This window comes from Hyaena hyaena, unplaced genomic scaffold, assembly GCF_003009895.1.
Source record: "Hyaena hyaena isolate Hyena2069 unplaced genomic scaffold, ASM300989v1 scaffold_770, whole genome shotgun sequence".
Classification (NCBI taxonomy): domain Eukaryota; kingdom Metazoa; phylum Chordata; class Mammalia; order Carnivora; family Hyaenidae; genus Hyaena; species Hyaena hyaena.
Window position 1 is genome coordinate 378,995 of NW_024081405.1, and position 14,650 is coordinate 393,644.

Consider the following 14,650-nt stretch of genomic DNA (forward strand, 5'->3'; position numbering starts at 1 on the left):
TTAAAACATTATGAATACACGTTTATAAAGCACTTACATAAAAATACATAAAATGGAATGTCTCTGCAAAAAAATGAAATCTCTTTCTTCTTAGAAATGTAGAATTGTTCATAAAGAGACTATATAAAGTTAGAAAGTGAACATTTGCACACTTTGCTTAACAAATGTTTTAACTATGTTACTAAACATTCTCAGTCCAAAGAGTCAAACGTATTCCTGGAAAAGCAGCATTATAACATGGACACATAAATACCAAAACAAAAGAATCTGATGAAACAGACCCATGTTAACATTTTAAATACCTGGTAACGGTAACATTATTTATACTTGAAATAATTGCCGAAAATAATGAAACTAATGGATTCTCCAATGCTCAGGTCAGATTATGGGAATTGCGGGCGGAAAATGGAGGGAAAATGTTATATTCTTTTTGAAACTAAACTATGTAACAAACTTCCAAAATTAAGCTGTTTTACTATATTTTATTGATATAAATACAACGAATTTCATAAGCATCAGCGACCATTTTACCATTACACAAGAAAAACAAAAGTCAAAAGAATCTTAATGCAAAAGGTAATTACAGAAATGTTTTCACTTCCATAAAGTCATCTCTAACAGTATCCTATATACTTCACAATTTGCTTATAATTGAGTAGATACTTGATCTGAAGCAAAGCTGAATTTTAATCAAACTTATTTCTCAGTGGAAAATGCTCTCTTCATCAGAGGTGGCTGAGCTTTTCCAACATCAAACATCATTTCCAAAGGTGGGTTGTTAAGAGAACACCAATCAGGTATACGGCCTGTCTGATTATAATATTCCTTTGAGACTGAACGGCTTCCAAGTATGTCTTGCAGTGCTCCAAAAATAGCTCCTGTGTGGTTTAAAAAAAAAATGTATGTACACATACATTCACTTCATTATATGACAACAGAGAAATGGTGAAATTCAGCAATGCATATTCATTCCTCAAATCAATTTCAGCTGTTTTGGATCCTATATTTTGAATAACAGGGTAAGCCACAATTCCTGTGTCGAAAGTGACTTAAATAGCCTACAGCGATTACAGTGAGCATGCTAACAAGCATTACTGTGTCTAAAGGCAGGTGAGGGTAGAGTGGGGTTGAAAGTAATTTCAGTTCTATGTAAATACAATAAATAATACTTTAACTTTTCTTTGCCACAATCCCAAGGTTGTGTGTTAATAAATAAAATAGCACTGTAAAACGCAATAATCATCATGATAATGCCACTCGAGTCTATGCTAAAGACTTCATAAAGACCCACAAGGGAGCCTTTAAAAAAATAATGCAGTGACTAAATCTATTTGTCCTAAATCAAAATTACATTTGACCAAATTCTACTTTACAAGAAATGCAACACTCATTTAAAATCTCAATACTTATTCTAATGCTCAAGATATCTATTAGCTGCAAATTAGCAGCTAATCACGTAGCAGAATTATACAAGTATACACATCCATGCTTGTTTTTCTCTTCAAAGTACATATGTATATACTCTCTATCTATAGGCTATTTCCTTATTTCAATGAAACTATCATTTCCTATAAACTATGATTCAATGAACTTGGTCACAAAATAAAGTGTAATTATAAAATAAAGAGATCAATTCTCATATATGGCTCACAAGGTAGCTTTAGAAGGAGCTAAAACAAATGTCTTGAGCAATGGCAGCATCATTGGAATTAAGGCGCAACTATCACTATTATGAGAAATGACTTTAATTGGATGAAGTTTACTTAAAAAATTAAAGTGCAATGCCAAGAGAAATAGGTATATAATTCTGAAAATTAACACTTCAAGGAAAAGTCAATGTTCAAAGAAAATTATTTAATAGTTCTATTAGTTTGTTAAGTCAGTGATTTTTAACACTGAATCACCTATTTTATCCATTAATAATACCATTCAGGAACCAATTACTATATAACCATTTATATCATAAAAACAAAATTCTCACCTCCCAACCAGGCCACACAATTAGCTTTTGCAGGTGGAGTATGAATTCGGAATGTCTTGGTGCCAAGCGCTTTTTTATATTTTGGTTTTTCTACCAGATACCTTATTTCTGCAAGCAGTCTGTGGAGGAATCCTGGCAACATCGATGTGCCACCTATGACTACCAGATTCTCTGCAAGCTGCTTTCTGGTGTCTATTGGGCACTGTTAGTAAAGAGAAAGAGAAAGAAAGAGAAAAAAAAGAATTTATCCTTAACTGTACAAATAATGCTTGACTGGATTCAAGAAAACATACAGATTATGTATTACAAATTAAATACGTGATCAGTGCTATTACCACAGAAAAAAGGCACAGCAAGGTGTGTTTAACAAGAGAGCTTTTCGTGCAGCAAATATAACCATGATAACATTGCCGTGCACTTATGCAGAACTTTAAAGACTTTAAAATCCAACAGCTTAGAAATTAAAATTCCACAGGGCGCATGGTAGTTACATGTGAGTGTTCTCATTTTCAAGGTAGAATAACTGAGGAGCAAAGAATAAGAGAAGAAATAAAAGAACTTCATTTCTTTTTTTAGTAAGGAAAGTATGTGCAAACTTAATTTTTCTAAGGTGGTAACTTCACAGTATTATATCCAAAGCCAGTTGTCAAGTGGGAAGATAACACTCTTAGAAAAACTATGTTTTCACATCAGTTCTAAAAATTAAAATGTTAAAGTCTTTTACCGATGCTACGGTTTTCATAAGAATCTCTGAGCAGAGTTAGACAGTATCTTCTAAATCAATGGTATTTCACATGGAGTTCTGTGACTCCAGTCATTAAACAAAGGAGATGTTACCATACCCTATGGAATTTAAAATTCAATACTACACAAACCTACACTTAAAGAAACTACAAGCTGTACTATGTACAAAATAAAATTCTGATACTATTGCTAGGAAAAAAATACACGATAGCACTTATCCCTTTTGAAATGTTAAGAACCCTATTTCACTGCCAAGGTCAAACTCTGAAACTGTAAAATTTAACAGAAAAGCTAAACTTGTAACCAATAGCTAAAATAAAAACACAGAAGAGAACATTTAAAAATGTTCTTGGGGTACCTGGCTGGCTCAGTCTGTACAGCATGTGACTTTTGATCTTGAAAGTGTCAATTCAAGCTGTTGGGTGTGGAGATTACTTAAAAAATCTGTTTCTCTAAAGGGCTGTAGTTATAAATGGAAACATTTTGCAAAATCAAAATACCTGTATAAGAGAATCCAGTATTAAGGTGGCAACTGATTTTTCTTCATTATCTTGTTCAAAAAGAATTTCCACAACTGAATCTCTAGGGAGATTAAAAACAGAGAGTGCCTTGTTGGCATCATATGATACAGAATATATCATCAGTTCTATTTTTTAAGTACCAATACTAGGTTAACATAGAATAATTACTAAAATACAAGGTGTTTGGGGACACCTCAGTTGGTTGAGCGTCTCACTTCAGCTCAGGTCATAATGTCACATTTCATAGGCTCGAGCCCCGGCATCGGGCTCTGCGTTAACAGCTCAGAGCCTGAGCCTGCTTCAGATTCCCACCCCCGCCCCGCCCCCACTTGAACTCTGTTTCTCCCTCTCAAAAATAAACATTAAAAAAAAAAAAAAAATTGGGGCGCCTGGGTGGCTTAGTCGGTTAAGCATCCGACTTTCGCTTAGGTCATGATCTCGCGGTTTGTGGGTTCGAGCCCCGCGTCGGGCTCTGTGCTGACTGCCAGCTCAGAGCCTGGAGCCTGTTTCACAGTCTGTGTGTGTCTCTCTCTCTCTGACCCTCCCTTGTTCACTCTGTCTCTCTCTCCTAGAAATAAAAATATTTAAAAAAAAAAAAAATTAAAACACAGGTGTTTGCTTTTGTAAATGAGGAGACTAGCACCTGCCTCATAGGTGTTGAGGTGAGGATTCAGTGAGTTGATAGAACAGTGCATGGTACATAGGAAGCACCCCTTATATATTAGCTACAATTATTATTATGTACAGATTAACATACATTTGTCCAGTTATACTTCCTTAAGCCTAATAATAGGAAAGAAGTGATTCTATAAAAGCTGGTTAAGATTCAAGAAACAGATCTGGGGGTGCCCGGGTGGCTCAGTCAGTTAAGTGTCCAACTTCAGCTCAGATCATAATCGCATCATTCAGGAGTCTGAGCCCTGCATCAGGCTCTCTGCTGTCAGCACAGAGCCTGCTTCAGAACCTCTGTTCCCCTCATTCTGTGTCCCTCCCCTGCTCACACATGCTCTCTCTCAAAAATACAAATATTAAAAAAAAAGATCTGTAGTGATACAAAAGATTTAAAAACAATCCCCTCCCCAAGCATTTCTTTATTTCTAAAAATAACGTGTGGCAAAGCTGCTAGTTGCCTAATAAAATATCCATTCTCCATTCTCCTCTTTGTTCTCAAAAGAGCCCATTTTGGAGTAGCAGAAGGAAGGTCTTTGTGGTGATGGAATAGTTCTGTATCTTAATTGCGGCGTGATTTACAGAAATCTGTATGTGATAAAATCATACGAACTATATATACACATTCCACTGGTGCCAATGTCCTGGTTTTGCTATTGCACTACAGTTAAGGAAGGTGTAACCACAGGGAGAAGCTACATGAAGAGTCCCTGAGGCTTTCCTGTATCGTCTTTGAGATATCCTGTAAATCCTGTAGTTTGAAAAAAGGAGAGAGCTCCATTTTTAAGCTGGATATAATGCCACTCTCCAGTTGGAACACCGTATTTCCCTGCCTCCCTGTAGCTAGATGTGCAGCTAAGGAACAAAGGAGAGGAAGGCAGAAGCAGTATGTGGAACTTCTGAAAGAACGTGTCCTTAAAAAGGAGAGGGAGCACTTTTTTCTTTCCCTTGCTGGGGTGCTTGCCTTAAATATGGATATAGTAGCTTTAACTCCATCGAATACCCTGGTATCTAAGGACAGGGCTATCCCCAAAAGGATGAGAGATGGAAGGATGCTTGGGTCCCTAATGGGAGTTGTCGTACCATTCCTGGACTATCTACCTCCGAGCTTCTTTTAAAAGAGAGAGTCAGGGGTGCCTGGGTGGCTCAGTCGGTTAAGCACTGAATATTGATTTCAGCTCAAGTCATGATCTCACAGTTCGCTGAGTTCAAATCCTGTGTGGAGCTCTGTGTTGATAGCATGGAGCCTGCTTTGGATTCTCTCCCTCTCTCGTTCTGCCCCTGCCCAGCTCGCATTCTCCCTCTTTCCTTCTCTCCCTCTCTTAAAAACAAACAAACTTCAAAAGAGAGAGACAAACTTCTATACTGGTGAAGCCACTACTGTCAGGTTTGTGTAACTGGTGGCCAAACTAAATCCGAAGCAATGCAATGCAAAACTGTCTACACAAATGCACATATAAACAGTATTTCTTATAAATAAGATTTAGATCAGACTATGCATACCACTCTGAAGCTTTCTTGAATCTTCTTCGAACATGAAATTCTCTTCATGAGACTCCACCTACCCACTAATCCCCCATTTCATCACTAAGTACACTGAGGCCAGCACTATGCTAAACACTCACAGGTAGTCAGCCACTTGCTGTTATGCCTGCATAATTCCACTGCTACCAGTTGAGCTGAATGCTTACAAAGCAACAGTTTTCTTATTGCAAGTCTTTTATTGTCAATAGATTTGCTATTGAAATTACATAATTTTACAATTATTATGTAACCACCAAAATACGAGGGGTAGAATATAAGTTGTTTTCCTATGTGAACTATGTTGAATGCTTTGAAAAGACAATTTTTAAAATCTTCTTAATATAGGTAATACAACTATAAAAGTTTAAAGGAAAATATCAGTAAGAATTCTGTACCAAGACTGATACACAAATAATTTTAAGTTCTCACTGCACTTAAAAATTCAAATGACCTTCTGATTTACGAACTACTGGTCTGAACTGTGTCTAATTAGGTTTCAATAGAACTAGGTTTTTAGTAGGAAAAACATATTAGTAAAAATTGTAAACCTATTGGGTTTGACATGTGAGACACAGTGGCTTTTTATTCCCAAATAACCAAAAAGCTATTATGTAACCAAAAAGCTCCATATTAATTTCCTTCAACATTTATTTTCTTCTCGTATTTTGGGCTCTACTATACAACCTGGAGAAAATTTAAAATAGTAATTTAATGAATATAACCTAAATAAGAGGTAAAATGGTAAAAGGTACTACCAAAAAGCATTACATTCTCACTCTGTTGCTCTCCTACCCTACCATCTGTAACATCTGTATATTCCTGTTCATCCTTTCTCAGAATCCAACAGGATCTTCAGTATCTACAAAAGTCTTTTCTGTGGCATCTTCTGATCTGATATTTAACAAATGAAACCTTTATAAAAACAAATTTTATTTTTGATTTTTTTATAAGAACTGCAAACTATTTTATTTATTTTTACTGTTATTTTAGAGAAAGTGCATGCGTGACCAGGGGAGAGGGGCAGAGGGAGAGAGAAAGAATCCCAAGCAAGCTCCACACTCAGTGCAGAGCCCGGTGTGGGGCTTTATCCCATGACCCTGGGATCATGATTTGAGCTGATATCAAGAGTCAGATGCTCAAAGTCACCCATGTGCCTCTGTAAATAGAAATTTTATGAAGCTTGCATATAAAAAAATGCTATTGTCATCAACAGAATTATGTAAGTCTGTAGCTTATAAAGCATCATTGGATATAATAATCTAAAGAAAATGAAAAAGTAAATTAGTAACTGGTCCTTAAGATACGGCATATTTGGAAGAATGCTTTCTTTCCTTCTTTCTTTTTTTTTTTTTTACAAATAGTTTATTGTCAAATTAGTTTCCACATAACACCCAGTGCTCATCCCCACGAGTGCCCTCCTCTATGCCCATCCCCCCTCCCTCCTACATCCATCAGTTCTCAGTTTCTGTCAGCATTCAAGAGTCTCTCATGGTTTGCCTCTCTCCCTTTCCCCCACCATTTCCCCCCTTCTTCTCCCCCTTGTTCCTCCGTCAAGTTCCTCCTAATCCTCCTATACGTGCAAACATATGATATTTGTCCTTCTCTGCCTGACTTATTTCGCTCAGCATAACACCCTCAAGGTCCATCCATGTTGCTACACATGGCCAGATTTCATGGTTTCTCATTGCCATGTAGTATTCCATGGTATAGATAAACCACATCTTCTTGATCCATTCATCTGTTGATGGACACTTAGGCTCTTTCCATGTTTTAGCTATTGTGGAGAGTGCTGCTATGAACATTGGGGTACATGTGCTCCTATGCCTCAGCATTTCTGTATCCCTTGGGTAAATTCCTAGCAGTGCTATTGCTGGGTCATAGGGGAGTTCTATTGTTAGTTTCCTGAGGAACCTCCACACTGTTTTCCAGAGGGGCTGTACCAGTTTACATTCCCACCAACAGTGTAGGAGGGTGCCCGTTTCTCCACATCCTCGCCAGCATCTAGAGTTCTCTGATTTGCTCATTTTAGCCACTCTGACTGGCGTGAGGTGGTATCTCAGTGTGGTTTTGATTTGTATTTCCCTGATGAGGAGGGATGCTGAGCATCGTTTCATGTGTCTGTTAACATGCCAACGTTTTAAATCAGGAGCCAGCAAACTATGACCTGTAAGCCAAATCCAGCCCACTTGTCTTTGTTAATAAAGTCTTACTGGAACACAGCCATGCTCATTCATTTATGTATTGTTTATGGCTGATTCTGCACTCCCAACTGTAGAATTGAGTGCTTGCAACAGAGACCTCATAAAACCTAACTCTTTACCATTTGGCTTTTTACAAAAAAGGTTTACTGAACCCTGTTTTAAAGTGTTGTACTTTATTCTCTATCTTGAAGAATAGTTCCATTAATTCTGAATTACTAAGAACAGGAAAGAAAATTCTTAAAAAATTTTTTAAATTAAAAAGTTGCATAATATAATTAATCATGAACAAGGAGGCCTACTGAAAAACACATAAAATAGTTAAATCTGCAATATTAAAGGCTTATATATTTTTAAAAGCCAAATATTCATTCTAGTTCATTATTTTGTTCATAAAAATTAAGGTCTACCTGATTGATCCAAGAATATGTAAAATCTTCTCTCCATCTAATGGGTAGTCAACATTTGGGGGTGGTGAGGGACGCTGAAATATAAATATCATAAGCATAAATACATAGGTAATAACCTGTGAAAAAAAGAATATATGTTTATTTTTAACTTACCTCAGTATTCCCATCAATATTAAATTTTGCCGCTTGGATTTTTAATCCACGTTTCAGATCACTTACAAAGCAAGTGCGCACTTGTAAGAAAGAAAAGGAGACTTTGTTATGGTTTGTGATTGAATCGATCTATATCCCAGTTAAAATAATTCTATTTAAGTGGACATACTGGTCACCCATTCCTTCAGATTTTACCAACTATCTCTGCCTTTAGTTTGGTTATGACAATTTATTCACAAATAAAAAAAAGTTTTCATTCATGGAGGAATAAGACATGTTGTGTGTTCATCTCTCATAAAACCACATTTTAACCTTTTTTTTAATTTCTGAGAGAGAGAGACAGCATGAGCAGAGGAGGGTCAGACACAGAATCTGAAGCAGGTTCCAGGCTCTGAGCTAGCTGTCAGCACAGAGCCCGACACGGGGCTCAAACCCACAAACTGCGAGACCATGACCTGAGCCAAAGTTGGACGCTTAAGCAACTGAGCCACCATGGCGCCCCGAAAAGTATATATTTTTTATATACCCTGCATAAAGAGTACGATAATAAAATTTAGCATTATGAAAATGTAGCTGTTCTGAGTAGCATGTTCCTCTGAACCACTGCTATACTTAATCTTATGTATCTATCTGATTCTTTTTATTTTTTTTTTAAGGTTTTTTTTTTTATTTATTTCTAGAGAGAGAGAGAGCGTGAGCAGGGGAGGGTCAGAGAGAGAGGGAGTCACAGACTGAAACAGGCTCCAGGCTCTGAGCTGGCAGTCAGCACAGAGCCCGACGCGGGGCTCGAACCCACGAACCATGAGATCATGACCTAAGCAAAAGTCGGATGCTTAACCGACTAAGCCACCCAGGCGCCCCTATCTGATTCTTTTTAAAAATCTTGGTTGGCCAGGGTTGCCTGAATAGCTCAGTTGGTTGAGGGTCCAACTCTTGATTTCAGCTCAGGTCATGATCCCAGGGTCATGGATCAAACCCTGTGTCCGGCTGCATGCTCAGTGTGGAACCTGCTTAAGATTCTCTCTCTCTTCCTCTGCCACTCTCCCCGTTTGCATGCACTCTCTCTCTCTAAAAAAATAAAAAATAAAATTAAAATAGAAATCTTGGTCAGCACACAAGGCTAACTTCTGCTCTTATCTGCATATTACTTTCTCCCTCTAGCATACTACCATTTTCCTTCTACTATATCACCTTTTTCTTTTTTTTTGTACTTGGAACATTTATTCTTTCAAAGATTATATCAGTTGCAAAGTGCCTTTTATAATAAGCTGCTTCAAATTATTTTCAGAAATAGGTAAGGAATAACAAAGTTTAAGTAGAAACAAAGTTAATGTTGAATGTGAAAAACCTAATGACTTGGTTAATCACTCGCAAAACATTTTAGTTAAAATGTATGTATCATATAAGAGTCTTTTCTTTCGTTAGTTTAAAATATACTGAGAATCTACAACATACTAGCATGCTAGACAGTAAGCTAGGTGCTCAAGCTACTTGTGCATTATCTATTTTATTCAAGTTCTCATAAATATCAAAGCAAGATAAGTACATATATAGTGTAAAACTCAGGTTTTACAATAACTGAAGAAATTTTAGGTAATTATACCACATAAGTAAATAATATAATATAGAACAAGATTCATTTTTCAGCCCCATCTCTAACCCTACCTACAGTATGACACTGACCACATCACTTAATATTTCAGGGCCCCAACCACACCAGATTATCTCATTTAATTCTAAAATTCATTATTGTCTGATTCTCTCTTATTAATTTTACATAACATTCTCAGTACTGATGAATATTAAATTATATTTGGAATGCTTTTCCTTTCAGTGAATCAAAATACCAGAAAAGTCAATTTAAACATTATCATAAAAATGCACTGTAGCAAAGAAGTAATATATCTTTTTAAAGTGAATCCAAGGTGCCTGGGTGGCTCAGCTGGTTAAGCATCCAATTTCAGCTCAGGTTATGATCTCATAGTTTGTGGGTTCAAGCTCCGAGTTGGACTCTGTGCTGACAGCTCAGAGCCTGGAGCCTGCTTCGGATTCTAGATCTCCCTCTCTCTCTGCCCTTAACCATCTCTGTCTCTGTCTCTCTTTCTTAAAAATAAAATTAACATTAAAACATAAAATTTAAAAAATAAAGTGAACCAAACACAGGGACCAACCTCTAAAGTCAGTAAAATGATTAACCTTGTCTATCTTTATTTAAAAACTAGAGTAAAAAAAATTCTATACAACATAAAATCAGTGGCTTTCTTAAGCAATATATCTATTAATTCACACTGTGCAAACTATTAATTCCCTAGTATTACTATATACTCTATAATTGAAGTCTTCAATAAGACATCATAAATAATCCCAAAAGCTTCCATAAATCTAAAGAAAAATCAAAACTTTATTTACATTATTCCATAGTCTATCCTGTATATTAAATATTTTCAGGATATTACATTACAAATTGGATATATTTTGTATGTCTAAATATTTAGAAACACATGCCCTCTAAACTAATACTTACAGATAAAAGGGACAAAAATGGAAACTTAGTTTACCTTTAATGTCCTCTAGGACACCTTCTGGAATTGAACCTAAAACAGAAATTTTATTTAGAGAAGTTTAATAATAAGCAAAACCAGTCTGTTAAATTGCACTGTTTCTGCTTTCCATTTCAGCAAAATTTTTAAAAATCTAAGTACTGTCGCTTTCTAAAAGCCAAATAGAAACTTCATCACTTTGCAAAGCCAAGCCAAAAGACAGAAGTTGAAGCCAGATGTGCACCAAGTCCTACTGTATATCATACACTCAAAAATTTGATAAACAGAAGATCTAATAATATAGTAGAATAATTGGCACTAGACAAAAATTGACAACAAAAATCCTTTCTACTATAAAAAGATTTGTTGGGTATCTTGTGGTAAAATACTAAGAAACACGAGTTATTAATTTTTATTGTACAAAAAGTGAGGTTTCGAGTTTGCTTATCCTTTCTGTGATAATGAATGTCAGTAATATGCTAACCTGATACGTGTTTTTAGAAAGGACAGACACAGACTCTCAACTTTTTTCTTCAAGGTAAAGGTGACATTTAAAAAAGTGAGCAAGAGCGTACCTATTCAAAGAAATCTATACAATTTGGGGAGCCTCTGGATGAATGTTTGGATATGTTACCATTGTTATGTGATTTTGTTGCTAAAAATCTAGTTCTCCAAGTAAGAATCAGAAACAACATTTTTTAACCTAAATTAAAAATTTTCTAGGGGTACGTGGGTGGTTTAGTCGGTTGAGCATCCAACTTCGGCTCAGGTCATGATCTCGCGGTTCGTGGGTTCGAGCCCCACATCGGGCTCTGTGCGGACAGCTAGCTCAGAGCCTGGAGCCTGTTTCGGATTCTGTGTCTCCCTCTCTCTCTGACCCTCTCCTGTTCATGCTGTCTCTCTCTCTCTCTCTCTCTGAAATAAATAAAAAACATTAAAAATTTTTTTTAATTTTCTAAACTAAGACTTAACTCATTGTTAATTATGTAAAAATATTCTGACTTATAAGAACAGATTATTTATATCAAGGAAGACAGAAATTTATAGCTGAAAGTGGAACCATGATTTAATAAGGGTAATCATGCACTTCTTCCATCTGAACTTACATATCTCATTAGCTATATCTTTAAGTGATGACAGCCACTAAAACTAAGTATTAATATAAATTAAACTTGAGAGCCACATGTTCAAAATGTCAAGCCATAACCTTTAAAAAAAGTATTTTATCACACTGCTCTTTTGAGGAGCAAAAAACTTCCAGCATTAGTTAAGCATGATGTTAGATTATTATTTATCATTATCTTCCAAATTCTTACTTTTGTGTGTTTCATAATATAGTAATAATAGTATACATACAACTTATAAACAAAATATATATGTATTGAAGGTATATGCTGAAAAGCTTTTTACTGATAGGGTCAGTATGTGATCAAAAACTTTGAAGACTCCTATCCTTATGTGTTGAAATGTACCTCACAAAAGGATACAGATTTCCAAAAAAATTTTAATTTGGCCGTAAAGAGATGAGAGAAATGTAACTAGATTATAAGAACCTATAATACAAGAATAAGTGCTAAAAACTAACATTTGATTAATGTTATATTCTCTTTAGGAATATTCAAATGAGGGGCGCCTGGGTGGCTTAGTCGGTTAAGCGTCCGACTTTCACTTAGGTCATGATCTCGCGGTTCGTGGGTTCGTGCCCCGCGTCGGGCTCTGTGCTGACTGCCAGCTCAGAGCCTGGAGCCTGTTTCAGTCTGTGACTCCCTCTCTCTCTGACCCTCCCCTGCTCACGCTGTCTCTCTCTCTCTCTCCTAGAAATAAATAAAAAAACATTAAAAAAAATTAAAAAAAAAAAAAAAAGGAATATTCAAATGAATTCCAACATGTAACAAAGAAATTCTGTAATATGAGAAACAGTTTTCTTTAGGCAAAAAAAAACAACAAACATAAACCAAGCTTAAAAATAAAACCCTTATTTTAGTTGAAGGTAGATACTACTTTAGGAAGGGGTTCCTAATCTTCGTGAATAATAACCATTTAAACTTCTTGAATAAGGAATAGAAACAAGAGGCATTCATCGTCTCTGCTATGAAAAATCACATTTAAATTTCAGTTAATTTAGGAGAATAAGAAGCATAATATTTTTAGAGAATTTGCTTTTAAGTGTATACTTTGCGAATGAATGTACTTGGGTTAGTCTTTGTAAGTTACTTTAATATATTTATTCTTTTTGAACTAGGTTCCAAAAACTAAATGAAAAAACTTATTCAAAGTTATATAAGGATACCCAAGTATACCTAAGATTTGCCTTTATTCTTTGCTAAGGGCCTTGACAAGATATATTTTAAATATATTTGCATTTCTGATCCTCCTACACGTGTCCTTCAGCAAACAGTGGTTATGATTTAATTTCTCAATTAGGACTGCAAAGATATCACAGACTGAGATTTGGGAAAATATGTCAGGGAAAGATTAGAATCACAGAACACGATGGACACAATGGTTGGTTAAAGAAAGGGTATCCAAAAATGTACAGTTCAGAATTGTAAGGAAATGTTATCATCAGTTTTAAAGATCTTTATTAAAAATACCTTGGAATGCTACATTAAACTCATTATCTTTGTATACATTTTATAAATTAACTGTCTTCATGATATACTGAAAGAGTAACAAAATTTTTCTGGAATAATAAGTTAGGGGTGCCTGGGTGGCTCAGTCAGTTGAGTGTCTGGCTCAGGTCATGATCCCAGGGTCCTGGGATTGAGCCCATGCTTAAGATTCTCTCTCTCTGCAGCACCTTGGTGGCTCAGTGCGTTAAGCATCTGAATTCAGCTGAGGTCATGATCTCACGGTTCATGAGTTCAAACCCTATGCCAGGCTCTGTGCTGACAGCCTGGAGCCTATTTCAGATTCTGTCTCTCTCTCTTTTTCTCTCTCTCTCTGCCTTTCCCCTGCCTACATTCTCTCTCTATCTCAAAAATAAAATAAACATTAAAAAGGGGGGGTGGGGCGCCTGGGTGGCTCAGTCAGTTAGGCATCCAACTTCAGCTTAGGTCATGATTTTCATGGTCTGTGAGTTTGAGCTCCATGTCAGGCTCTGTGCTGACAAGTCTGGAGCCTACTTCGGATTCTGTCTGTCTCTCTCTCTAAAATAAATCAACATTTAAAAAAAATTTTTTTAAATGATTCTCTTCCTCTGCCCCTCTTCCCTGCTTGCACATTCTCTCTAAATAAAATAAAGAAAAATATATAGAAGAATGCTATTATTATCTTAACTACCAAAAGAAAAACAGGAAACAATATAAGCAAGGATAAATGTCCTAAAAACCTGTCTCTTTTCAACATTTATTTGGTGCCCAGGTAGTATACTAAATGCTGCAGACTGAAAAACAAGTAAGACAGATCCCCAAAGTCTACTGAAGGAAATTGGTGAGTTAACAGATAAATGAGGATGTGTCATATATGCTATAATACATACTGGTGAGAGCTTAACAGAAAGGGGAGAAATTTATTCTGCTTGGGAGAAATGCGAAAGGCTTCACAATAAAATGACACTCCAGCTGAGTCATGTAGAGAGATCGAAAAACCCAACCAGGCAAACAACATCCAGGTATGAAGGCTCAGGTTCATGGAAGAACCAGTGGTGCCTAGAAAACTATGAAATTTACTGTAGCTGAAATAAGCTACACAGGGTTAAGTTGAATAGTCAGGGCTACAAGGCAGAAAGTCAGCCTCGGAAGAAACGTGTGTATCAAATAAATAATTTGGATTTTAAGCCATGGAGTCGACAGAAACCCTCAAGCCAAAGAGCAGTGTAATCAGATTTGTACTGTGGAAGTTACTCCTGGTAACAGTATAAAATAGACCAAATCGGTTCAGAGAATTGTCTCCTGAAATAAACCACGCA

At 36.1% G+C, this 14,650-nt stretch overlaps 1 protein-coding gene across 1 annotated transcript in view; it reads right to left on the reverse strand.

The window, feature by feature from the left end:
* Positions 1-14,650, reverse strand: part of ACTR10 (actin related protein 10) — a 28,119-nt gene continuing 13,469 nt past the window's right edge. Inside the window, exons 8-13 of the mRNA XM_039218694.1 lie at positions 10,759-10,794; positions 8,201-8,280; positions 8,048-8,121; positions 3,226-3,307; positions 1,982-2,183; positions 1-878 (exon numbers count right to left, since the gene is read on the reverse strand). Coding sequence (XP_039074625.1) covers positions 697-878; positions 1,982-2,183; positions 3,226-3,307; positions 8,048-8,121; positions 8,201-8,280; positions 10,759-10,794 — 656 coding nt within the window. The 3' untranslated portion in view covers positions 1-696. The remainder of the gene's footprint in view (positions 879-1,981; positions 2,184-3,225; positions 3,308-8,047; positions 8,122-8,200; positions 8,281-10,758; positions 10,795-14,650) is intronic.